At 33.6% G+C, this 27,537-nt stretch overlaps 2 protein-coding genes across 2 annotated transcripts in view; both read left to right on the top strand.

The window, feature by feature from the left end:
- The window catches only part of LOC129231073 (uncharacterized), a 32,428-nt gene extending 30,120 nt beyond the window's left edge, over window positions 1–2,308 (top strand). The window contains exon 12 of the mRNA XM_054865320.1: window positions 1,906–2,308. Coding sequence (XP_054721295.1) covers window positions 1,906–2,040 — 135 coding nt within the window. The 3' untranslated portion in view covers window positions 2,041–2,308. The remainder of the gene's footprint in view (window positions 1–1,905) is intronic.
- A 6,005-nt stretch (window positions 2,309–8,313) lies between these two features.
- LOC129230975 (glycerol-3-phosphate acyltransferase 3-like) overlaps window positions 8,314–27,537 on the top strand; it is a 95,662-nt gene continuing 76,438 nt past the window's right edge. The window contains exons 1-5 of the mRNA XM_054865213.1: window positions 8,314–8,734; window positions 10,131–10,215; window positions 10,318–10,487; window positions 19,129–19,171; window positions 22,554–22,608. Coding sequence (XP_054721188.1) covers window positions 8,603–8,734; window positions 10,131–10,215; window positions 10,318–10,487; window positions 19,129–19,171; window positions 22,554–22,608 — 485 coding nt within the window. The 5' untranslated portion in view covers window positions 8,314–8,602. The remainder of the gene's footprint in view (window positions 8,735–10,130; window positions 10,216–10,317; window positions 10,488–19,128; window positions 19,172–22,553; window positions 22,609–27,537) is intronic.

The following is a 27,537-nucleotide window of genomic DNA, read 5'->3' as shown; positions in this document are numbered from 1 at the left end:
AAGTGCTGGTATACACTTTGAGACGCAAGTCGGCACGGGTTGCCGTTGTTCAAGTTTATGAAACTTTTTTTCAGAATTATTTTGACATAAGAGGAAAAATATAAAAGGGTTTGCGACTTGAAAAATCGACTTTCATTTTTTTTTTTTGTGGGACACCCTAGTGTGTATGCTTTCTATTTACTTATTTTTTGAAAAGTAGCGAAGTAAGCGACTTCATTTGAAAATTAGTTTGTAGTTGCTACATTTAAAAAAAAAAAGTAGTTGCAGTTGTAGTTAACTACATTTGTAACAAAGCAGTTGTAGTTCGCTATAAAAAAATGTAGTTTTTCCAACCACTGTTTTGTAGTTTTTTCTTACATTATTTACAAATGACATTCCTTGGCGTCTTGGTGATAAAATTAGTCGACATTCTGCATTTAGTTGCTTTAGTTAAGTTAAACACGCCAGTAATGGCTAGTGCTTCAGTAGTGTTCACTTCAAGGTTTATATTTAAAAAAAAAAGGATTCCAGGTCTCCTAATGGATTTAAAAGTGCATTGAGGTACTAGCTCCTACACGTTTGAATCCATTGGGAATCTTGGAATCCAATTTTTCTAATATAAACCTTGAAGTGGCCACTACTGGAGCGCTATTATGCACTGTCCACTACTGATGCGCGTACCTTACATTCTGCGGCAGATTTTGTGACAAAATCTTAACATGACTAGCCTAGATGGTGACAATAGAATATTTTTAAAACAAGGTACGCCGTTTTTTCCGCCATCTTCTTAGCCGCTTTTGCGCGGGTATAAAAGAAGGGTTTGAAATGTTGAAAGATTAGATCAGATTGAGTGTTCTTGCGTGGAAATATTTATTGCTGCGACAATTTGTGCAAGTAGAATCCTAAAAACTGATCCCAATGTGAACTGAAAAGTAGCCGAGTTCTTAAAAATGCACCGTTATCGATAATGTGCGCAGAAGGTTTTCGGGCGGGGACGGGGTGTTTTCATCCCGTCAGAATGTGGCCAAGTTTTCTATAGTTTCAGTCAGGAAATTTTCGAGTACCGAGTTCTCGAGGCTCTGCTGTATTTTTTAAACTATAAGTGTAATATTTTAGGATTCCATGTTCAACCGAAAAAAGAAAATGAAAAGTAAGAATAAAGCTGTGAAGATACGGAAGTACAGTGGTGGTAAAAAAATTTGCATCACCCGCGCCGCAAAGGAGAGGAATAATCATCCCGACTACATTCAATACACAGTCAAGCATCCCATATCTCAGATGATTTGGGGATGTATTTCTGATCAAGGAGTTGGTGGGCTTCACTTTGTGCAAGGAACAGTAAACGCTCAGGTGTATATTGGCATTTTGGAGGAGAAATTGCTACCTACTATCCGGGTTCACTTCAGTTCCAAACGTCATTTCCCAGGATGATTCGGCTCCGCGCCATACGACAAAGCTGATAAGTAACAATTTAAAAACCTTTATCCTGCCATTAGACTTAAATTGACATGAGGTTAAGTAATTTTATTTTCTCTAAACTCACACGTAGGTTCAGAAATGGAAAAACGAGCATGGGGTCAGCAGTTTGCCTTGGCCCGGAAACAGCCCTGATCTTCGTAAACATTTATCGGATTCTTGCTGTTAAATGTTTATTTCATAAGTTTTGCAGAATTTCACACACATTCATCGGTAATCGGTCGGCCAAAACTTCTCACATAATCCCATTGTTGTGAAAATGCGAGGGTGATGCAATTTTTTTTTTTTTACCAGCACTGTATTTCGTTTTTTTGAAGTGCTAACAAACTGGTGGTAGTTTGCTAATCATTTTTTATTCAGTACATTACAGTTTTTACTATTACTAGGTTTAATGGCAGCTTTGACTTGTATAATAAACCGGCGAATAACTTTGCAATTTTATTTTTTCAGGATGTGGAAGTTTACAGCTATATTGGGGGATTCATGGGGTGTTGGCTTGGAGTTTCATTGGTGGCTGTAATTGATTTTATTGAATCCATAGTCCATATCTTATTCTATCATATGAAGAAAAGATATTATTCATAAAGAAGTGTCTTCAGTCACAATCTTACTCCTGTAGCAACAAATTTCGAGCCATAAATGGCTTGGAATAATAAGAAGCAACAAAAAACAACTTCTATCAGTGAGACTAGATTTAAAAAAATCATCTAAAATAGCTTTATAGGAAAATAAAAACATTCAGCCTTTTCTCGAACGTTTTTGTTTTCTCTGCTTTACTTTTTTTTTTCTTTGTCACTTCATTTTTTGGATTTAGTTGGTGGCAATATTTATGTTCTTCTAGTGTAAACATTAGTTTGTTTATCAAACATGCTAATAAGTGCAACAATTGTAATGTAAAAGTGATGCATTAAAATATTTGTTCCGAAAGAGCTGTTACTTTTCATTTCATTTATTTTCTTTTTAATATTTTTACTGTCAAGCCAATAAAATCTCAATTATTATAAAGTATTGTGCTAGAAAACTGAAATTTTGTAGACAAACTGGCGCCACTGAAAAATGGCGTCTGTTGAAATTTCTGCACTCGTCGAATAAGAGGGACTGTTATTCGACGAGCGCATTGTAAGGAAGAATCGGGCTAAAAGTTCCGCGGGTAAGTTGCTTCCTTTGAAATAGCGCAATGCACAAAAAAGATAAGTATAGGGTCAGGTAGGGGAAATTGTTCAATGGGGAAAAGTGGTTATAGATCAAATAAAGAGCTAAATATTCGAAATAAATGAAAAAAATGAGGGTAAATTTTTAACAACTAAGAACTATATTCTGAATTCAAAGTTTTGTTACTGGCAATATTTTATTTTGTGAAAAAATACGTTTTGTGTGCACATGAAACATTTTAAAATCCGAACATCTTTTTAACTTCTCTGTAAAATTTTGTTTATTGAAATTTTTAGCAGATTGGTTTTGCATGCAGCTTTTCGGATGTCTTTAGAACGCGTCTGCATAAACAGACATATATATTTTATATAATATTTTAGAACAACTTAAGTAAGATGGGATAAAGTGGTCATATGTTAAGCTTAACACATTGGTTACATACACGTGGCACACGTAATCATAGGTTAATGCTTCATTAATCTTCAGTTATTAGGCAGATATCATTTAAACATTAAATATATTAACCATTTACTGTTTTTAAGGTAAACTGAGTTAAATACTTGAAATAGCATATCGATTGGATTAAAGCAAGATTGTAATCCTATAATAGTTGGGGGGAAAAAATCATAAAATTTTTTCAGCAATCACAACTTTCAATTTATTCTATAGAATAATGTATGCCCCCCACCCCTCCACTCTCCCCAAAAAACCATCTGTAAAATATCAGTAAAAAGTAGAAACTTCGAATTAGAAGTATTTTGCATACGATTACATTGAATAAATAGATAAAGCGCGATCATTTTTTCCCTTTTGTTTAAGTAACATTTTTTCGGAACTCTACTTGAGTGTAATATTTTCTTATTAAGGAATTTAGGTCGTTTAGACATTATTCAGACGTTATCTATAATTTATTCCTAAAGAAATAAAACATTGTAAATTATCACACCTTTCCTGATGATATTGATGAAATCCAGGAGTGAAAAATGATTAAAATTCTTGGTAAACCAACTTTTGACCATACTTGACCATCAAATATGTGTTAAAATTAAGTTAATTTCTTCAAAAGAACTAGGTTTGGTGAGCCTAAAAAAATTACGGTTATTTATGATGGTTTTCGATCATTTTTTTTTTAACTATGACCACTTTACCCAACATTGGTCATTAACACATATGAAAAAGAAAATGCCGTTAAGCTATTTAAATAATTTTTTTTTCTTCCGAAAATTCAACGCAGGGTGTTCTTTATTAATGTAATGTAAAGTAACGACAAAAAAATTTGAAGTTTTAAAAGAAATTCCTGTATTTATTATTCTTTTAAGTTGAAAAACCTGTATTTTATGACCACTTTACTCCAGCAGACTCTATTTAGTCAATACTTGGTGAAATGGAATGCTACAGTGCACTGATAGTAGTCATATTAATCAGGCCAGTGGCGTCCGGTATATCAAAAGCTGAGCAAGTGCATTACTGATCTACTTTTGTAAATAATTTCGTTTTTGAACTTTTTGGTCTTTTTCACGAATTTTAATAGATAGTGCTTAGTTCTTTTGTATTTTTATGTAAGTGTAAATTGTACATCCTAAAATATTTCGCTGAAACGATTTTCGTTCCGTTATCTAACAAATAATTTGAATTTTCGAAAACATGTGCGTGTGGGGGTTCCGTGGAACAACTAGCCCCACAAGAAGTGAGCAGCTAGACCCAAGGACCTTCTTGCTCTTATTCATCTGCATCAGCAATGCAGTAAACAGAAACAGGTTGAGCTTGACCACGGAGAGGTGGCGGATGGCCTTGAAGCAGAAAGATAATTTGTAGTATCATTTGTAATAGGTTGTTCGCTATTACTTGTAATAGATAGGATCAGCGGGAACTCTTTCTAGTCGGCGCTTTCTGACTGATTCTACCTATTACAAATGATGCTTCCGCTTCAAGGTCATTCTCCATCTCTCCGTAGTCAAGCTTTATAAATAAAAATTACATGTATATATAGGTTGCCGTAAAATGCCGAAGTTGGAGAATGTCGGCATTCACCGATCATTCACCGGAAATATTCGGTCTTTCTCATACAGACAGATAGGAAAATAAAAAAAAGGAAATTTTCGAAGGTCAAAATATGAATCAAAATATCTTTTATACTTTGATATACAAATATGAAATTTTTGAAGGATCATATTTTTTGTTCTAGAGCTTGATTACGTCACCTTGCGGTGATTTGAGAAAGTAGGCAAAGAGGTAAACCAATTTTGCTCAGACAAGGCAGATGTCTCTTTGGACAGACATATCCTGCGCAAGTAGATCTATCTTGGCTTTATCTTTTCAGCTCCCATTAACCAGAGACTGTAGCTCCTCCTTTGCGAATGAAGCCTGGTCAAATCTTTGTAGGGATTTCATTATCGGAGGTTTAAATTAAAAGGCAAATGTCTTCATTTTCGTAATCTGAAGAAAGGTAGTTGCAGTAGCTGCTGAAAATAGCAATTACATATCATGTAAAATCACAGTAAAACTTCCGATTATCCGTGGAATTTGGTGCCACGGTAGCCGTGGATAAGTGAATTTCGCGGATAGTCGTTTGATATGGCCAAGTAGTAAAACGTTTTCCGGCGGCCGGCCTTGCTTTCGGCCACCCTGTTTATAAATTCTCGGATTTATAATGTAAGCACTAAAGTTCAGTTTATCGTGAGGAATGTTTAAGTTGAGGAGTGAATTTATTCGGAGGCGTTTCATAAAAATGGCAAGAATGGTATGATTCAGCAATCTTACTACTATTGTGCCTGCTAAAAAGACCATCACTGATGGTCATCACTCATATCACAGCTGATGGTCACCATTCCTGATGGCATCAGGAAAAGGGCAATCATCTCAGGACGATTTACTGCTCTAAGACAATTATTACTCGCAGATGGCTTTAAAGGTGCTGTTGTACAGTTGATCAAGGCCGTATACAGAATTTTTTTCGGAAGAGGAGGGGGGGGGGACCTGACTTCGCATATTGTCCGAACACACACACATTTATATACATACACACTCACACACACACACACACACACACACACACACACACACACACATATATATATATATATATATATGTAATAGCAATATAAAATTTGAACAAAAAGAAACGTAAAATTGAATCAAAATCCAAAAACGCCCTGGGGCCTCATCAAGAGGCTAATCCCTGAGGGTAGTGAAGCTTGATTCAATTTAATTTAAATTGTTTGAATTGTCCAGGTTTAAAATGCAGTTTGTGTTATGTTTCTTAGTATATATATATATATCTATATATATCTATATACACACACACACACAACTATGCACAAGTAACCGCCCAGGAGGACAGGCAGACTTGGGGGAGGGAGGGGGACAAGAGCCGTTTCTAGAAACAATAACTCCAATGAGTAGGGTCCTGTCTCAGTTCGTGATTGCGAAAAACATAATTTGAATTTAAAATTTCAGAATTCAAATTAATTTTCTTTTTTTTTTTGTTTCTTATATGTACCAGTGTATTTTTATTTCCTATTTTTCTTTCAAAACGGATAAATAACTGAATGTTTAAAAGTAAAGACAGTGTGGACAAAATACTAAAATGTGATTTTTTTTTTCCTTTCTGAATTTATGGGGGGGGGGGCGCCAAAATTGGAAAAAAAAATGCCCCCCCCCCCTGAGCGGAATCCTAGATCCGCTCCCAACCTGTTTCAGCCACTCTTCCCGCACCCGCTTGGGACTAGGGTAGACCGACCAGTGAATGAACAGTTAAGCACAATTTCCTTTTTTAAAAATCCTAGTAATTTTAAATTCTATACTATACAGATTGTGATAGTTAAAACATTTTAATTGATCTATGTAACCGCTTCCGATTTTTTTAGGTGTTTAAGGAAAAAATGGCACAACGACCCAGTGAATGAACACTTCGAACCAGTAAATGAACACAAATTGGTCCAGTGAATGAACATGATAAATTTTGATTCAAAAAGGAACTAAGTTTCTTTGAGATCTATCTATCTATCTATCTATAAACATATATATATATATATATATATATATATATATATATATATATATATATATATATATATATATATATATATATATATATATATATATATATATATATATATATATATATATATATATATATATATATATATATATATATATATATATATATATATATATATATATATATATATATATATATATATATATATATGTACTTATCTACTTATCTCTCTATTTGTCTATCTACCTGCTTCTTTACCTGTCTATTTATCTACCTATCTGTCTAACTATCTCCTTATCAATATATTTACCTATCTATATCTATCCATCTATCTATATCTATCGGTCTATCTACCTGTCTATACATCTACTCTGTATCTATCTCTATATCAGTCTCTCTACCTAGCTATCTATCTCTATATGTCTCTCTGTCTACCTGTCTATCTATCAAGAGAGATAAAGATATAGAAAGATATATGTAGGTGGGTAGGTTAATATACAGATAGAGATATAGATAGATAAAAGATAAAACTGTAAAAAGTGCATTGTTTTCAAAGACAAAAATAAAGAAATTATAAAGTATATAATGACATAAATAAATAAGCATATAAAACTATCTGCATTACAAAAAAGTACGAAAATGAAAATATCTGAAAGAACCTTCATATTTCTTTTTAAATCAAAAGAAATTTTGCCATTGTTCATTCACTGGGTTTTCGCAATTTTTCGCACCCAGTGACTGAACACCCCTCTACCTGAAAATCGACGCATTCTGCATTGACTGAAACAATTTAAATCCAAAGCCTAAATATGTATAATTAATTTTTCTTTCGTAGAGTTAAAAAATAAAATTTATCTATAAAAATAATACGTATCAAAATAATTGCTAGCACGAAACCAGCCTTATTATTTTAAAAGAGAGAAAGAACGATTCACGGCAGTAAAAATTTCAATTTTTTTCCAGAAAAAAATACGTATCCAAAGTAACCAATCAGGTTTCAGATAGCTTAGAATATCAATAAGGAACGCCTTTGTAGTGAATTTATTCAGAAAACAATTTTTGGAAGCTTATTTTTTTTTTTTTTTTTAAATGACGCGCTCCCACTCACTGGGTGGTGTTCACTCACTGGTCAGTCTACCCTATTTTTTTTTTTTTGAAGGAAACTCGAAAGCGAACAAGGAGCCAATCTTGCAGCTCGGCGGCAACCTTATCTCTCCCCCCCCCTGTAACCGGTTGCGCTTTCCGAGCGTAGCTGTTGTCGCAGCTCTAAAAACTACGTTTTCATATAGGGACTCTAGGGCCTGCCAACGCCCCCTTACTGCTAAATGCAAAAAACGGGAACGAGGATAGGTAAATTTTGGTACAGAAGCTACTCTGTCATCTTTCGAAGATGAAATAAATTAATAACAAAGTACCGGAAGTCTTTGGAGGCGTTTTCGGAAAATCACTTTTTGAGGAAACTGCGACAGGCGGCGTTACTACTTACATACGCAATCTTATCAGCAAGATATGGAAACTTTATTTTGCGTTCGCAGAATGCTTTGTGTGATTATTATTGGCTGGCGAAATTTTTTTCCAACCAATCGTTCGAGATACAAACAGTAAACGCGGAATAATTCGTTGAAAACACATGTTGGACTTTGTGATGCAATTCGATTTTGTGAATGATTAGTTTAAATTTCCGTGTCAAGAAGGGTGCTGGACGAGGTCATTGTGGCATAGTAAAATTTCGTCTTTCATTTTCCTGATCTGCACTTTTTCCGCTTTTATCAGTTTTGAATGGGTTATTTATTTGTTGCTGCACTCATGCATTTGCTTTTATAGTATCTCAGTCATGACTTTTGATAAGTTTCTATGACTCCCCCTACGTATGAGTGTTTTATCATCATTTAGTAACATTCAGTCTTATCATCCTCTCAACGCAAGCAATTTAATAATAAAAACAATATTTCTATTTTGACAAAATAGCACATTTAACGAATATTTATTTCAAAAATGTCTGACATACTATCGTATTTGTTCTTAGCGTTTTGGACAATAATTATTGTTTTATTAAGTCTAGCATCGTTTAATGCAACTTTAGGAGTCCGACGAAAATATGTTGATCTGCTTTTGAAAGTGTTTGAGGTGAGGATTTCTTTATTTTTCAAATTTGATGTCTGTATTTAAAAGTTGGGTCTTTTTCTGCCTTGTAGTATATTTTTCTTCATTAATTTTTTTGCCTTAGTCTGATGTTTCTTTGCTTGTGCACAAATTTCATTTTTTGTCAATATATAAAAAAGATTTTTCTGAATTGTGAATCGGAAGAACTGATTTTGTGATGTACCAAAATTATGAACCTACTTTTTTTTACTGTTTCCATTTTTTAAAGTTGTTGAATCAACAGTAAATGTGTTATTCACATTTTTGAAGTAATTATTTTCCCTCATTGTTTTGCATTAGTATTCTTGGAGATTTTCTGTACACTGTATTATTAGTATATTAATTTTTCATTTTTATGTGGAAAATGAGTGGGGAAAACATGATACAAAAGAGTTACGAAATAAAATTCCATTCATATTTGATTTGGAGTGAGTTCAAAGGAGAGCTACTTGGCTGGTGAGGAGACTTTCAGATTTAGATTATGATGCCAGACTGAAACCTTAATATGTATAGCCTGGAGCAAAGGAGAGACTGAGGGGACATGATTCAGTTGTTTAAATTTATCACAATGAAAGATGTTGATTGATTAAAATTTTATACAGAAAGCAGGACGAGGTGTCATTGTTGTAACTAATCCAATCTCAGGCTAATCTGTAAAGTAGAAAACAGTATTGCTTTTTAGTCGAGTTGTGGACACTTGGAACAGCTTATCAGAAGAGGCTGTAATATATTGCTTCAAGGGGCAATCAATCTTCATTGGAGAGCATCCTAGCTGGGCTCAGAGCCTGTTGTTGGTCGTCACATTGTAATGATGGTATTTATAAAAAATTTTGAGAAATAGCAACTTTGATAGCACTATTGATTCATGTTTTTTTTTTTTTTTCTTTTTTTTGCAATATAACACAGTGATAGCCTTTACTTGTATTCAAAACCATTTTACTCTTTCACACAGTGTTGCAGCATTGGTTGAAACAGTCCTCTCCCACAGAATAGGTAATTTTGAAAAACTAGTCATTTGAACTTAAAATCGGAATTGCAGTAGTTTTAATTTTCACAGTATTTTTGATTTTGACTAGGTTAAATTCAGGGCTTGAAGTCAAAAACTTCTATAATTTATTGGAACAATATCATAAAAAAACTCGAGGAATAATCAGAACTACCGGATCTGATATTAGGTTCTCTCCCCCCCCCCAGGTGACAAGGTTACTTTACTATAAAAACAATTTTTTAATTTTTAAGTCTATTTATGAATTTTTTACCTTAAAAGTAGCCTATTGTTGAAAATAGAAAAGTGTCTTTACTTTTAATTTAATAAAGTAAAATTATAATTTAAAATTCATTAAATGAAGAAAAGAAATTAGTAATGCTCATTGTGTTATAGTTTGGAAGGATTAAGATTGAAAAAGCTGATAAGCAACAAAGATTAATCCAAGAAAAAAATGAAGTCTCGGATATTTATCATTCTGGTAAGTAATGGTCTTCAAAATCTGCATCTTTCTTTTATTTAGTATTTTGTAACTTTTAACTTAAAAAGAAAAGAAAATATGTATTTATGTCTTAAATTTTAGTTATTAATAAAGAGGTACACATGGGACCATTGCCTGTTCATCAAGATGTTATGAAATTAAATGAAAATTCTCTTGGAGTTCCTGGAATGCCTCGAAACAGGTCATTTAATACATTACAAAGGGAATTCAGTCTTTGGGATGCAGCTGATTTTATCAAGTCTGGGGTAGAGGTACTTATTTTATCTACATTACAAATGTTCAAATTTGTTAAGTGTAGAAGAGTGACAAAAATACTGATGTATTTAAAGTTGATAAAAATGGTGAAACAAAATCCATTTGTATTACAGGGATGAGATTTTTCCATCTTTCAATGTTCGTTTTGTCAAGTTCCTTCTTGTTTCACTTTTTCAGACTTCAGAGCAATCCTATATTTCTTAAAGATTTAGCAAAGATTCTGATATTTCTTCTAGTTTTGGTTCCTGTTCCCATATTCCCCCTCCCCCTTGATCTTCCTCCACCGCAATTTCCACTATAAACGAATGTTTTGGAAACATACCAACAGGGCCGGATTTAGCTTTTGAACCACTCCATGCAAAAGGGGAAAATTATGCCCCTTTTGAACTGCATGTATAAAGATCCCTTACCCCCCCCATCAAATAAATAAATGCATGCTATTTTTTACATTTTTTGGTAAACACATGAAATTTGTCAAAATAACTTGGCAATTAATGTAAATATCTTTAATACTAATAAAGCTGAAAGTCTCTCTGTTTGCATATCTCTCTGGATGTCTGTGACGCACACAACGCCTAGACCGTTCGGCCGGTTTTCATGAAATTTGGCACAAAGTTAGTTTGTAGCATGGGGGTGTGCACCTCAAAGCGGTTTTTCGAAAATTCGATTTTGTTCTTTTTATATTCTAATTTTAAGAACATTTTACCAAGCAAATTATCACAACATGGAAGATTAAATTACAAAATTATCATAACATGGAACCGTAAAATGGGTGAGCAAACGAACGTAGCCAATTGGCCAGAAATTCATCATCCATTATTTGTAAATATACAGGCGAACTAAATGACCTTTTAATTTTCTACTACAGGCAAAGCCATGAGGGTACCACTAGTTAATAATGATTTTCCAATTGGTAAACAGATTTGATTCTGATGGTTTCCAATTCTCCATTCATAAGAAAACTGTCAGAGAGAGGGCGGATCTAACGTCTGGTGTAATAAGTAGGAGTCTTTACTAGATGAGCACATAAATTAGGGGACTTGTTTTATGTATGTGGAATCTGAAATTGGTAGAATTATGCTTATGTGTTACATGCATATTACTAATCCTTTTTCTATATGCAACTAAATAAATAAATAAAATAGTTTGAATTTTGAGATCTTGAAATCTCAGAGTATGTTTTTTGCAAGATTGAATTACGATAGGACCCTAGTGGTTGGGCTTCTTGTTTCTACTAATGGCTCTTATCGCAACTATAATTGGAATTCAGGACTTTAAAATTCAAATGAATGCCAGGGGCTGGTTGTTATGTGCTGAATGCGGTGTGCTGGATACTTTTTTCGCGAAAAAAATATTGTGTAAAGTCGTAGGTCATTTATGAAGCTCCGTTTATACTTTTTTGAAGGGACTGCATGAAAAAAGCGTACAAATGGAAAAAACGTATAATAGGTATAGGTTAATGTGTATTTGTCTCTGCAGGGACCAATTTTAAAAACGTATGATTGATAAAACGTATAAAAGAGAAACATATGAACGGTGTTTCACTAATTCGATTCCGAGGCTGGTAGACGCCTGCATTATAATAGAAAAATAAAATCAAAGACGGAAGTCGTTCAACGGTCAAGTGAAAACGATAAGCAATTCAAAAAAAAAAAGAACAATGTGAACATTGCATCATGGGTAAATTTTGTGCATAAATAGGGAGTTTGGGGGTTACACCCTGGAAAGTTTTCTAAATAGTAGCTTTAAAAACGCTTTTTAAGACAATCTTTGATGATACAACCCAAATTCAAAATAATAGAATATCAGAACTGTTTGAAAAAAATTTGTCCCCGAGTCAGGAAAAATGAACTTATGCAAATTAAAAAGAGTAAAACTCGTTATTCTTGATTGGGTAAATCAATTTAAACAACTTTTCAGACATTATTTCAACAATTTAGGGATCATTAACACATTGGAAAAATAGATAGATAGGTCAAAAAATTAGAATGATCTATTCATTCAATGTGCATTTTAAAAAGTAGCGAAAATCTTTGCATATCTGTTAACCGATAGATTGTCACAAGTATGGAGCTTGGTGCCCTTATAAATTTGGGTTCTTTTAAAATCCTTTTATTGCTTAAAATGGGTCGTCAAGGTGATAAATAGGAAAAAACGAAGTTACGTATTGTATCATTTCTTAAAGTTAGAAAAAAACTATCTAATGCAATTCAAATGAGCATTTTGAAATCTGTGGAATGTTAGATTTTAGTGGAATATAGAAGGACTGACCAACTAAAAAGTAGCTGAAGTAAACGAGGTAGAAAAATCGTAGCACCTGACCGAGATAAACCCAAATTAAAGTAAACTGTCGAAAATAATCGTTGAAAAATGCTTTTTACGTCCATAAGTGTTGGAGAGAATGTATAGTTACCTGGTCCACGCCAACTACACTTGGATGGTTTCATAACCTGCAGTTTTAATTGTGGATCTACGAAGGAAGATCAAAGATCAGCATGAAGCAGAAACGTGCACGACACTCCCGGAGCAATGAGAAGCTCATACAGGGGCAACAAGGTTGGAAAAGTATCATATTCAGTGATTAATCTTTTTTTGAAATATCTGTGAACAAAAAAGGTGTTCGGGTTTGATGTTTAAAAAGAAAAGCGTATAAGAAATCTTGTGTAAGACGTTTTCTCCAATTTGACACACCCTTTTTTGCTTGCGGGTGCATGAGGGCTGCTGGAAATGGGAGATTATGTATATCTTAAAATAAAACAGTGCGTGACTTCCACTGTTTATCAATAAAATTGCATGATACTTCATCTGAGGAACAGCAGTTGCTGATTTAGTGACACATTTTATCTTTCAGCAAGATTCTACTCCTTGTCATGTCTCGAAATCAACGCATAGATTTTAATCAGAAAGAGGAATTTCGGTTATAAACTGGTCAAGCAACTCTACCAATCTCAATACGATCAAGACTTTGTTGTACCGTCAAATCTACAGAAAGTGGTTCAAGACCTGGTGCCCGCCAACAAAATTGAGCTCGTTGCCACTTTGAAGAGGGTATGGAAACAGTGTCGGGAACGATTAATGTAAACAAGTGGTAGAATCCGTGTGTGAAAGGATTAAAGCATTGAATCCAGCAAAAAATGAAGCATTCTAGTATTGATATTATTTCTTTTGAAAGTGTTTTTTCCCCTCTTTAATTTGAATATTCTAATTTTTTGACTCAATGTAAATTTTTATCACTGTAAGCTTTTAGATTATTCTATCTAAGATAATTTTTAATTGAGTAACTTTGAAATGAAGTGCACACTTTAAGGTCTAGGAAAGGTGGCACATTCATTTAAATACCTAATTTGCACTTATATTTGGTTAGATTATTATTTTTTTTTTCAGAAAGTGAGAAGTATTCTTTTATTTTGAATTTGGGTTGTATTAAGGAAGAGAAGGAATGTTAAGGAGACCTTACTTTGGAATTTTTCAAACTTGAAGGCTCAAAACGAAATTTTAAATGATTCAAAATTTTAATTCTGTAAACAAAATTTGAAAAAGGGAAGGGAAGAAGGGGTTGTCAAAGCATCTATAGAAGAAAGTCCCCCCCCCCCCAAAAAAAAACTGCAGTTGTTAGCAATCTTTGTCTTTTTTTGTTTATTTCTCATGAGACTGTGTTCGAGACTTTCACTTTTGTAGACCTAGTGCAGTCTCTCGATATATCATCCATTCTAGGGTTTCCTGTGGGATTTTGGGATTGGAAGGAGCTTATCCACGGGATTCCGCGGCATCGACTTGATTCTTCTAAAAGTTAAATTTTAGTGTCAAATAGAAAAAGTTGTGCTTTTTAGAAATTTCTTTTTTTGTTGCCTGAGTTAATAGTTTTATTAAATTCCGTACACCATCTATAGAGTACTGCAAAGTCACATATCAGTTAGCTGCTATCGTTTGGTACACAAAAGTGTGCCCTATGCTTCGTATGGGCCAGGGAGGGTTTTTTGCACAAAAAATAATGCAATTAATAAAAACGCATGCAATGGCTTTACTGCAGTTGGTTTTAGAGTTTAAATAATTGTGGATGTTTAGCAAAAGATCCCCGTAAACTCCATGACCTTCTAAAGCTGATTTTTTTCTTATGGTGAGTCATGCTGGACTTTTTCTCAAGAACTGCAAATTTCGGACAAAAACGTTGTCCATTTGATTGTATTGTTGTATCCAATTTAACTTGCATTGAGAATACCCAGCCTTATTGCTACATTAACATTGGTCATTTTATCAGCGCATTTGATTCATTACAGCAGGAGTGAATGCTGATTGGTTTTACCAAGTCACAATCTCAGTAAAAGTTTTTGGATAACTTTGCTAATTTTACATCTCACTTAAAAGAGACATTCAAAAACTTGATCCGCTATAACACACTGCGAGTCATCCTGTGCTTAATCCAAGTTTCTGCCGCCTCTTTTTCGTGCCGAATATTGCAGATTAGTCAGCTAATTCATCCAACATAATTTTCAAAGTACCAACCACTTTTAGTATTTCAGCTTCACGGTAACAAGGATATTGGTTATGCTCTTTATGCAGGTTAGAGAGCATATATAATGTTAGATTTTTCATTGTTTTCTTCTTCGGAGGAAAAAAAGTGCACTTTTAGTAAGTTAAAGGTTTTGAGCGTTTTTCTTAAGCTTCTGCAATTGCTGAACTTATGAACACTGGAAATTCGAATGAGAATACCAATATGAGGCACAAAGTTTTTCTTGCTCTTCTTGCAGCTATACAGAAAGGTGATTAAAACTTCAGATGATACTTGTATGTAAAAATATTTGTTTTATGGACTTCAAAAATTGGGAAACGTTTGAATTGGCATTTTTTGTAGGATATTGCTCTGAATCCCGCGAGATTAATCCAGCTAAATATGGATCTATGCGGGATCTTGCGGGATTGGAAACCCTAATCTGTTCTTTCATGTGGCACCGTGCCACGATAATATTGACGTAGAGTTTCCGTATCAGATGGAGGTACCTGGGCTCTCACGATGCGAAACTAAGCTGGGACTTTTTTCTCCAAGAGTACTTTAAGTCAAACGAATAATCAAGGGATCTTTTACATGCCTCAAAATCATATGATCCGGGTGCTGTCTATTTTATGCATCTTCAAAATTCACTGATTTGGAGCCAGGTTTGAACCTGTGTCTTCAAGCATAAGATGCCAACGACTAACCATTACACTGCTCGGTCCACAGGCAACCTTTGTTGAAGTAAGGGAAAAGGATGTGGTGTGGGATCATTCCCCATACATTTTTCATCCAAAATACATAATTGTAAGTAATCTTAAGAGAAGGAATGGGATTGGAGAATTCTCCATAGAAAATTGTCAGAAGTTTAATTTCCGAAATCACAGTTTTAGATGATCTTCAGGATGTTAGGATGAGAAGAGTTAAGTGCCTCTACCCTCAAAATTTTTCGAAATTGAAATCATTTAAACAAAAGTTGATCTTTAATGGTGGAGAGGAAAGGTTCGGAAGAGCTTCCGCAAAAACTTTTTCAAAATTGAAATCATAACTACACAAAATGTAAGCAATCTTTGATGACGTTAGGGGAAGGGGTAAGATTCGACGGGACTTCCCCGGAAGTTTTTTAAAATTGAAGTTTTGAAAACAACTGCAGACAATCTTCGATGATGTTATAGGAATCAGGTTTTAGGATGCTGGGGGTTTTAGAGGGTTTCCCCTAACCCTAGAAACTCTTTCAAAATTAGTCCTAAAAATGAAAATATTAAAATTTTTAATTTTCGCCCTCCTTACATTTTAACATGTTTGAATTCAAGCGCTTACAGTCCCAGTAGAATATTTCATTATTTTGGACGGAGATGTTTTTATTTATTTATTATTTTATTTTATTTTGGACTTTTGTGTGATAACTATGGTCATTTTTTCTACTTTGTTTTATTTTAAATATTGTGCCTCATTAATCTCCTGCAGAATTCTTGTTTTAACCTTAGTTTTTTTTCCCTTCAACCATTTTACAACTTCTGGTGCAACTTTTCATTACAATTTTTAAATCTTACTTCTCTCTCTCTACTTTGACTTTTCATCTCTTTGAAATATATTTCGGCGGCACATACATTTTTCAGCATTTAGCTGTGAGATTTTCATTGTAAGAAAAAAACGAAAGTAAGAAAAACAGAAACAGAAAAACGCTATCTTGTTTATTTATAAATTTATACAGTTTTTAGTCTAAAGCTTGCCATGAGCTTCTAAATTGCACTGAATACAGTAAAAGCACTTATTTTTGCGAGGCTTTAATTTTCTCAACCCTGTCATAATCGAAAATTTTAAACCTCGCGGAATATCTTTTTACGTCGGTTTTTTCAACTTTCGCTTCTGTTTGTAAAAAAAATCGTGAAATTTTCAGCTTGTGAAATTACGGTTATCTTCATTTTCGTGAAAATTATGGCTTGCGAAAGTTAGTCCCATTTTTTGACCACCTGGGGATAAAAAGAGATGGACTTGGCTGTTGAAGAATTAAAGCTAAGTTCGTACAGAAAAAAAATGTAAGTGCCTTCCCCCCCCATTCCTCCCTCTCTTAAGCTATTTTCTGGTTGCGCCACTATTTCCTAACTGTAAGTTGATAGTGTCAATCAGCTTATTTGTATGAGATGTGTTCAGTATGTAATATGCATGTGTAAATTTACTGTCAATGCTATTTTTTAAAAATAAAAACTTAACATAGCAGAAAATCTTTACACATTGTTTTTTTAAACGGCTAACATATTTTTTGCCCACATTATATTTGTCTACAAAACCTTACTTCAGGTGTTAACCATATTTTCCTCGAACGCCATTGCATAAAGGTGCTCAAAAGAAATTTGCACGACGGCGCCGATCAGGCTTGGTGCGAGCCTGACTGTACACTGCTAGTGTTTTTTTTTCGGACCAACGCTATTTTGTGAAATAATTCCTTTTTTACATGACAAAAAGGGGAAAAAAGTATTTTCAAATTTCATTTTCTTTATGTTACACAAAGAGTAGGAAATAGTTATAATAATTTGTACTATAATCCAAATTTTCTTGTACTATAGAAACATTAAAATTGTGTGAAAAAAATGATATTTTAACTTTTGAGTGTGCTTACTCATTTTGGGGAGGGTCCAGACTTTCTGGACACTCCCGTTGGTTATGCCTCTACATGTGAAATAAAATTAATTTTTCTACTTGAAACCTGTTTACCTTTTTTCCCTTATATAATTCGCAATAACTTTACAATTCATTCAACATATTTTTTCAACCTATTAACATAACCAAAACCATAGTTTAAATTACATTAGAATCCTAGCATTGGTGACACTAAAATTAAGCTCTCCTAATATTTGTTACAAAAAATAAACGTTTGATAAAGCATATTATGTGTTTTGCACACTATTACTTCCTTTTACAAAAAAGGAAGTATTGTATTCGCGAAAAAATTTTCACTCAAAAATCGCCCTTAATTTCCATTTTGCTCACCCCCAAATGAATGTTGAGTTTTTTTTTCGATTCGACCACATGCGGAAAAGTGCCTAAGAATGTATAGACACGCGAAATATCCATTTTGACCATCACCGAGGTAATTACAACGACTTTTCTCGTGACGTCTGTATGTATGTGCGTATGTGTGTATGTGCGTATGTGCGTATGTATCTCGCATAACTCAAAAATGGTATGTCCTAGAAAGTTGAAATTTGGTACATAGACTCGTAGTGGGGTCTAGTTGTGCACCTCCCCTTTTGGTTGCTTTCGGATGTTCCTAAGGGGGTCTTTTGCACCTTTTTGGGGGGAAATCATTGTTAATTTCGATGTAAACTCAAGTGGCGTTATAATTTGTCGGACACTTGGCGATATATCGCCAGTCTTTTGGTCGCCAACTTGGCGACAAATTTGGCGGAGGTTTTTTTTTTTTTTTTGGTTTCAATTTGGCCATTGTTGGTGATATTTAGAGAATAAATATTGAATCACATTAAAATAGCGAATAATGGGGAAATGACATTAAATTGGAGTAAAAGGAAGTCATGTGATGCACACATCGGCTCGTTTTACATTTCAGTATATCACTTTTGTATAATTTTACACACATTTAATTTTCCTGTATTAGCAGGTGTGATAATATTATATCTGCATAACTTACAACTTTAAATCCAATTTTTTTTCCATAGCTTAAGTTTATATTACATTGCTTTATATCACAGAAAAGAAGAAACATTGATTTTACAAAGCATTTTCCCCCCTAAATTAGGCTTACATTAATTTAAATTACAGAATTAAAGTAATGATTTTACAAAGCATATTATTTTTAATTATTATGCTGAATATGGTCAGCATTTCTAAAAATTTGATCAATATTTTATTAATATTGTTCAATAAATTCACTATTTTAAGCCTTTTAATCAGTCATTTATAAAAAGCATAATATGACCTGTTTCTAATTTACTGAACAGTTAATTTGCTAGAAAAATAAGTTAGGTTGTTTTTTTTTTTTTTTTTTTCAAAATAAGGACCATTAAAATAAAATAAAATCAAGGGTTTGGAGCTTTTAATCTGTCTTATTTTAGAACATATTGTTTTTGCATATTTTCTCAGCATAGTTGCCACTATATTTTTAATTGTGAATTATGATTATCTTTCAGGCAATAATAGAAGATGAAGTCACAAAAAGATTTTCTGCAGAAGGTAATTAATTTATATTGTTTTAATTATAATTTAGCCCTAAATTTCATCTTATAGAAAACAATTTCCCCAATATATTTTCTTTCTTGGTCTTGTTTTCTTGTTTTCTTTCTTTTTTTTTTTTTGTGAAACTAATTGAATATGAAATAAAATGATTTCCATTTGTTTTGAATAAATGAATGAACCAATGTTTTAGAGCTAAAATTGCAAAAAAAAAAAAAAAAAAAAAAAAAAAAATAGTGCATGGACATTTTTCTGGGTTTGAAAAACCCATTTATCATTTAAGTTGTGTACTTCAAAATGTAAGTAATCTAAATGAAGCATTTTTTGTTTTTGCAGCTTTTTGTAACACAATGAAGCTGATTTGTTCATATTTTAAAAAGTTTAAGGCTACTTTGTCTACTCTTTGTTGCAATTTTCCAGTGGAAACCCTGATTTATATTCGCTTTTTCTCAACTAAACTTCAGTCAAAGACGTACTTAGTAAAAAAAAAGCTGTGCAATATTAAACATTGGTTTTTAGTTTTCAGTTACTCTGCAAGACCACACAGGGTGGTATTTTAAAGTGCACTAATAAGTGTTTATTAAATATTTATAATTATATCAAATGCACATTTGTAACCCTTACCCTGCCCCGGCCCATACAGGATCGGCCGTGCAGTTTGTGTTAAAACTGCTGCGACCGATGCAGACTCGTCGCAAGAAAATGGTTCATAACTGGCTTCAACGATCCTGTGTCATCACGCCATTTCTAGCAGTTTTTGCTTCGGTTGAATATGTTTCGGCGATCCTTCCAGGGGCTGAACCCTGTTATTGCGCTTCTCTGTTGGGTTCTGGTGCTTTTTAGGGGAGTCGTAATCAAGCTCTTTACCTCAGCCAAAAGGGATATAACTTATAGTATTTCAAGAAACTGTTGTTGTAATTTATTTTATTTTACTAAGATATTAACCTTTCAAGTACTCTTGGATAGACACGTATAATGCTTTAAATAATCAGGCAATATATTTTTATCTTTTTGTGTAAGCTTTGTTTCTTAGCAGTCCGGCATTTGAACTCATGATGAACAAGTGTGAAAATATTACCTTACACTATTTACCAATATTTCTATGCTTGAAGGAAGCAAATCAACGGAAATATTTTTTTTCTTGTTATAAAAGATCAACCTTCTTACACAAGAATCCTTCACTAAATTTTTCATAATCCTTGAATTTAAAAAATTATTTCACACAATATTATATTTTTAAATTTTCTTACATATCTTAATTTTGTATGAGTATGTTTTATTTATTTATTTTTAATTGAAATGTGTTTAGAAGGTTTTTTTTTTATTTGTATACTATTATTATTTTTCATTATTTATTTATTTATTTTTGAATGATGATATTTTCAAACTTAAATTATAACTTTTTATATTCGCGGCTCCCTTTAATCGATTTTTAGTGATACGGTTTTGAAATTTTTTAATTTCACAAACAAAAGTCATGATGATCGCATTGACCATATGTAAAAGTTAACCATGCAAAACATAAAATATATATGATAGTACAAATGAAATGATAATATCTTGAATTCTTTTGTTGTACGCTTTACTCATACAAAACCAAACATTCCTTTTCTCCCTTTCTTTTTTCAGATTTTATTTATTGTCTTAAAATAGCTCCAATGTTTTAATTGCACTTTCTTTTTTGAGATTTTAAAAACAGAATAAAATATTTGGTTTCTGTTCAATAATCAAATTGCCTTAATTAGTAAATAATCCTATGAAACTAACTAAAATTTTTCCAAGTGGTGTTTAAAAAAAAAGAAAAAAAAAATCCCACTCGATTTCAAGTAAGGTGTCCTTTTTTTTTCTTCTTCTTCTGAAGACATGTTCCGAAATATAAGCAGTAAAGCTTGCTTTGAAATTCCTTTCTGATTTAAATTGTTTTGTTGGAAGAAAATGATGTGTAAGGGTTGCCCACACAAAACACCAAGACTTTCTAACCACTCTTTGAATGGAACTAACTTGCTAGGATGTTTGCGAAAAGCGCTCCTTTGGGGATAGATCTCCCAGGGCGTCTGTGTTATTCCTCTCTCAGCTGGGGACTTTTAGTTGCATGCACAAAAGTATTCTTTAGGGAAATAGGGGATTAACCCCAAGGTTTGATCTTTTGTAATCATTTATCTTTAAAATACTTCCCACGCTAGAGCAACTGATATCTAGGCACTCAGAAGGGATTTAAAAGTTGTCGGAGTTACGATAAAAGAACCGACCAGCAAAGGGATGTCTCTGTGTTTATTGGTCGTTTTGAAGTGTTACAATGTATCAAAAGGCACCAAAGAATACTTTTTATCCTCTTAGAATATCATTCCCACAGTTAAAGCGTTTTTGTCTATTCAATTCCCTTGCTCACAGGCTAGACCTATCAGTCAATTGTTTGATGAATGTTTTGTTGAGGCCTTTTGAAAGATCTTACATTTAACAATTTGGATTTCTTATGTTTACAAAAAAAAAAAAAATATACTGAGAGAAAAGCAAAAAGAAAAATAAATCAATAAAATAATTAGTGTTATAAAAATAATTGCTTTTCATCCTATCCTCTTTTTTTATTATTTTCCTGTTATGTGTTGTGTGAATTTAATGAATATTTCAGCACATATTAGCAACCTTGTATTTTATTACACTATTTTATTCAGTGCCTAAAACTTATACAGTGAAGCGATTTTCGAATGCAAGCTGAGCAGCAAAAACAACATTAAAATCCCGATAGCAAAATGGGGAGAAAAGTGCTATTACAACATAGCAAAAAGCAACTCCGTTCGTTATCTACGGCATACGCGTTAAGGGTTTTCAGGCTGATCATGGAATGGGTTAATTGAATGTTTATACAGTAAACTCCTGATTATCCGCGGAATTGGGTGGCACAAGTGCCGCGGATAATAAAATCGCGGATAACCGCAAAAAGACTAAAATGGGGGACAAATCAGGTAAAAATTGTCCTATCTCAAATTCTTAACTGTATTGATGCATAACACTTTCTGCGAACAGTGAAAATATATATAGAGTACAGTACAAATGTTTTGTATTTTTGCACAACCGAACTTAACAAACAAGTGTATGTACGATGAAGAACGCACAATAATAATAATAATAATAATAATAATAATAATAATAATAAAATTAAATTAAATCAATCAATCAAGCAAAAACAACTGAGTGTAAATTTACAATTTTTCAAAAAAAAAAAAAAAACAGCCACTGGTATTCGCTTTTTACTGCGAAAATACATGTTCGTGATTGTTGATTGATTCGGGGATAATCCGCCCCGCGGATAAACCGCTCGCGGATAATCGGGAGTCTGCTGTACATATTTTTCAGAACTATAAACATACTGTTATACTTTCAGAATTACCGTCCTGGAACCTGCTAACAAGGACAAATAAAAATTATGGTTTTGTAAGGTAAGAGTTTAAAAAGAAGTTTCTTAGAAATTGTTTATTAATATTTTGCTATGTGTAGAATTTTCAGCATTAAAGTTCATCAAATTTAGCAAATTATTTGTTAAGAAAAAGTAAATGACATTATATGTATTTTTTAATGCATTTCTTTTTAGTTTTATAATATTAATAATACCACATTTCCCAACCTATAAGATTCACTATCAGGTCGTGGCCACCCATATGTATAATTTTAGGGGTGGGAGGGGGGCTAAGAGATTTTTTATGTTTCAAAGCTTTAATTTTTCAAGATTTCTTTTAAAAGTTTTTCTAATTTACAAAGCACATAAAAGAAAGTACAAGGTGGTTAACATTACTGACTGTACTCAGAGACTTATAGCTCTGGTTCTGTTGGAAAGATTCAAAGTAAATTTCAAAAATATATGTTATGGAGAACCTGTGATGAGATTTTTGCTAAAAAGTTTCTTTTGAAATTTTGCCAGCTATGTAGAACTTTAACAATCTGAAAAGAAATAACATTTTAATCAATGAATAACAAAATATTTTATTTATTTACAATTATGAGCCCTACCACTCACATTGTCGGTGAACAATATGCTGAATGCATGCCAATGCACTGCTACAAAACTGCCCTACTCAACGAATCGGTAGGGATGAGAGAGAAAACATGGCCTATATGGTGAGTTACTAATGTTATTTCTCCATGGTTGCCAACTGCTTTGCATCTTGAGGAGTTAGTTGCTCCCCAAAAGTAGCAAAACTCTGCAGGTGTTTTCAAGCAATCACGCAAAAACCCTTCTTCTGTGGTCTTCCCATCAGGATTTTTGCTAACGTGCATGTTTAAGGTAGAAAAAAGAAAGCTACTCTTTCGTGGTTGGGGAAGAGGAAAGGCTTGAGGGTGACAGAGTGCAAGTGGTAGTGTTTACACATTTCAGAATCTGTTTGCATCTGCTTTGGTAAAATACTCGCTCATTTTTTTTCTACTTTGCATTGCAAGCACTTAGACATTCATAACTTTTTCTATTGTTTTGTTTGTTTTTTGCTTAAAATTTGTACACTCATAGTTTTGCCACGTCCATTTCCGGACCGAGCGTTTTCAAGTGATAGCGTGAAATTTTCTCACCTTCCTTCTTCCGTGATCTTTTTTTCCGTCAGGATTTTCGCTGATGCACACGTTCTTCATTGGATAGAAAGAAGAGAAGACAAGAAGGTCTTCTTGCTGTTGGTGGGAAGGGTAAAAAGAAGTGAAGGGGAAAAGGCTTGAGAGTGATAGTGCAATCATTAATTGTAGCTCGATGTGTGATTTTTCACTAATTTGGAAATCCGATTGCATTGGTTTCTGTAATATTCTCCCAGTTTTGTCTATTGTGCCATTCTACAGCTTAGATGTTGATACTTTTTTGCAGACTGTTATTTTGAACCCTTAATTTTAATTTTTTGTTGAAGACTGATGTCCATTCAAAATTGTTTATACAGTTCCGTCCGAGTTATTTAAAGCCAACACTATTCAAGTTAGTTGAAGCTAGCATCATTTGCCAAATTTAGTCTTATTGCTTACCAAAGATATAGCTCATGTAGATTTTACTAAAAATAAATTTATATGAATTATATTTTGCTATTTTATTTTGACTGACACGTAAATATGGGAAATTAAAGTGTTTATACTCAAAGCATGACATAGTGTTTAAAGCTGCTTTATTTATTTAAAATTTTTTATTTTTATTGATAGTGCTTAAAATAATTATCAAAGCTCAAAAACAAGAGCTTTAGATCAGTGGTTTTAGTATTTTTATTGATTTTTATACAAAATACCAAGCTGCTCCACAAAATTTCAAAATGCTCCTCAAAATCACCACAGATGCTCCTCAAATTGTTTCTGCAAGGGTGACGAGCCTGTTTCTCTATCAAGGCGATATCTCTAGGTGAAATAAATCAACCATCTGCGGTAAACAAGTTTTTGAACAAGAAGGCACAAGGCTTATAAAACAAATAAAGTTCAAGAAAAGGGGACTCAACTGAATCGAGCACTGCAACCTGAGATCTATTGTACTAGTCACCAAACAGAAGTCTTAAAACAGATGAGTTGCTGAAGCAAAACTCAGCAAACACCTAAAGAAATGTCATGAATCTCCTGCGGTTCAAGCAGATGACGGCCAAGTTGTTCAAACCTAAAAAGCAGAAGACATTTCGCAATCACTAAGGATGTGAGTAACAGTTTCCTCATAAAAGAGGCAACCCCTGAAAGTTGGTTCATTACTGATACAGCCGAACCTGTCTATCTCAAACCTGTTTATCTCGAAAACCTGTCTATCTCAAAATTTTTTAATTTCCCTGCATTTGCAGCCAAAATTCAATGTATTTTCCATGCTTATCTTGAAAAAAAATCCAAAATACCTCTATATCTCGAATTCCAAAAATGCTGTCATGTTCGGATTTGAAGCCCAGTAACCTTCAAAACAACCAACAACAACTTTTCTTAAACACAGAAACAGTAGCATTGTCCTCAGGGTCAGAGAGGGCAGCGGAAAAAAAGGAGAAATGAGTCCAGAGGGTTAGATTTCTGGGAAGACTAACAAAAGGACAGTCCTTTCAAGTGCTTTCTCGGAAGCATAGCAGAGGGCAGAGAATGGGACATTGAGGTGAGGCACTGTTTTCTTGGGCCTGAGGGAGTGAGCTTGACGGATTTGACCTGTGAGGTGAGTTTTTCAAGTTCACTCTGTTATCTGGTTTAGTTAGGTACTGTTCTGTGGTTGCTCTCTTGCTTGAAGTTGTGATTGCTTAGAAAACCGAGATGATAGGCATGAAAAGAAAGTTAAAGATTCTTTCAAATGATGAAAAAATGAAAATTCTTGAATTTTTGGACGACAATCCATTGGTGAAAAAAATGAAATTGCTGCCAAGTTTAATATTCCAGCTAGCATGCTTTCAACGATAATTAAACACAGATTGTCTGTGGAGCAAAAGTTCCAGTCAAATAAAACAGCAAAAAAAATTCGAAAATGTGCTTTTCCGTATGTGGACGAGTGCGTTTTAAAATGGTTCACCCAATGCAAGAACCAAGGTGTTCCAGTAAGTGTATTAATGCTTCAAAAAAAAGTGGAAGATTTTTCCAAACAACTTGGCCAAGGCGAAACATTCAAAGGTAGCAGTAGATGGCTGGAAAGTTTCAAAAATAGACATAGCTGGAATGTTTTCCGAAAACTTTGTGGTGAAAGTGCCTCTGTACCAGAAAATATTTGTGCAGATTGGATAAAGAAAATCCCTTCTCTTGTAAAGGATTTTAAGTCGATGAATGTGTTCAATGCAGATGAAATGGGACTTTTTTTTCCAATGTCTGCCCGATAAAACAGCGACATTTAAGAACGAAGAATGTAGAGGAGCTAAGCAAAGCAAAGTTCGGGTAACGGTACTTTTGGCTGCTAATGAAGATGGTTCCAAGAAACTTCCTCTGATGATCGGCCGTTCTGCGAAACCTAGGTGTTTCGCGAAAATCAAGTCATTTCTCTTTCCATACAAATCCAATAAAAAAGCGTGGATGACAGTCAAAATATTTATTGACTGGCTGATATCCCTCGACAAGTCCATGCGGTTAAAAAAATGCAAAATTCTCCTTTTAGTAGATAATTGCAGTGCACATTCCGATCTCCCAACTTTGAGAAATGTCACCGTAAAATTTTTGCCGCCTAACATTTCTTCAAAGCTACAGCCTCTAGATCAGGGCATAATTCATAGTTTCAAAGCAGGATACAGAAGGCAGTGTGTACGCAAACTTCTAGATGCAATCGATGAAGGAGATACTCTTCCAAAAATCAACGTACTGGATGCTATGAAGATGATAGATTATGCATGGAGAGATGTCACTCAGAATACAATTCAAAATTGCTTCATTAAAGCTAGCTTCAAAAATATATGCAAAGAACAAGATAATTGTGAAAATGATGCAGAATGTGTTGAAGAGGAAGAAAAAGAAGCAGCTGTCCACACCATAACTGAAGTAAATTTCCGAGACTGGAAAGCCATCAAGAATGGAATGAACGTTGATGTTCCTTTTGAAGAATTTTTAGATGTAGATAATTCTCTGGTCACATGTGGAACCTTAACCGATGCAGAAATCGTGGATAACTTGAGGCGATTCGGAGGAAGAGATCATCCAGGAAGATGCACCTAAAGTGATTGTAAAAGACGCAGAAAAGGCTCATACAAGATTAACAACTTTCCTCGAATTCCAAGAAAATATTGGCCAAGGTGGATTTTCAGCCATTGCCAATCTCGAGAGGATAGTTGAATCCAAAAAACTCAGGAACCAAAAAACAATAAACGACTATTATGCTTGAAAAAGGTATGCTTAAAATTTCAAATGTCTGTCAAATTCTGTCAAAATGATTCTTTAAGCTTGCAATAAAGTGCTTAATATAAGATAGTAGCATAAATACCTCACAAAAGTAATATGGAACAATTTTTATCTTTTTCATGTATTGTCTTTAGTACAAAATTCAAGTTTTAATCATCAGATTCCAAATTTCAATTAGTTTCTCAAAACCTTCGTACCTCGAAACCTCTCTATCTCGAATTTTTTTTCCTTCCCATGAAATTTGAGATAGACAGGTTCGACTGTACCTATTATAGCAAGGTACCACTTTAAGGTGCAATAACCTATAAGAAAACAAATGGACTTCCTAATACCACCCTTAATAAACTCCTTAGCCTGATGTTGTCCATCCAAGTTACGTCAGTCACAATATTGTTTTGGCCTAAAAAAGCAAACAGCAGTCCTTATAAGAATCTTTGAAGTCCTAATTGCTAGTTCAGGACCTACAAAAGGAGTATCGGAGCCTTTCCTAGCAAAGTCATCACCAATTTCATTGCCTGTGACGCCGGAATGCCCAATTACCTATAGCGATTATTTGAAGTTGCTTAAAATTATAAAGCAGA

The sequence above is a fragment of the Uloborus diversus genome, chromosome 10 (assembly GCF_026930045.1).
Source record: "Uloborus diversus isolate 005 chromosome 10, Udiv.v.3.1, whole genome shotgun sequence".
NCBI classification, from domain to species: Eukaryota; Metazoa; Arthropoda; class Arachnida; order Araneae; family Uloboridae; genus Uloborus; species Uloborus diversus.
This window is presented reverse-complemented; position numbering and strand designations above follow the sequence as displayed.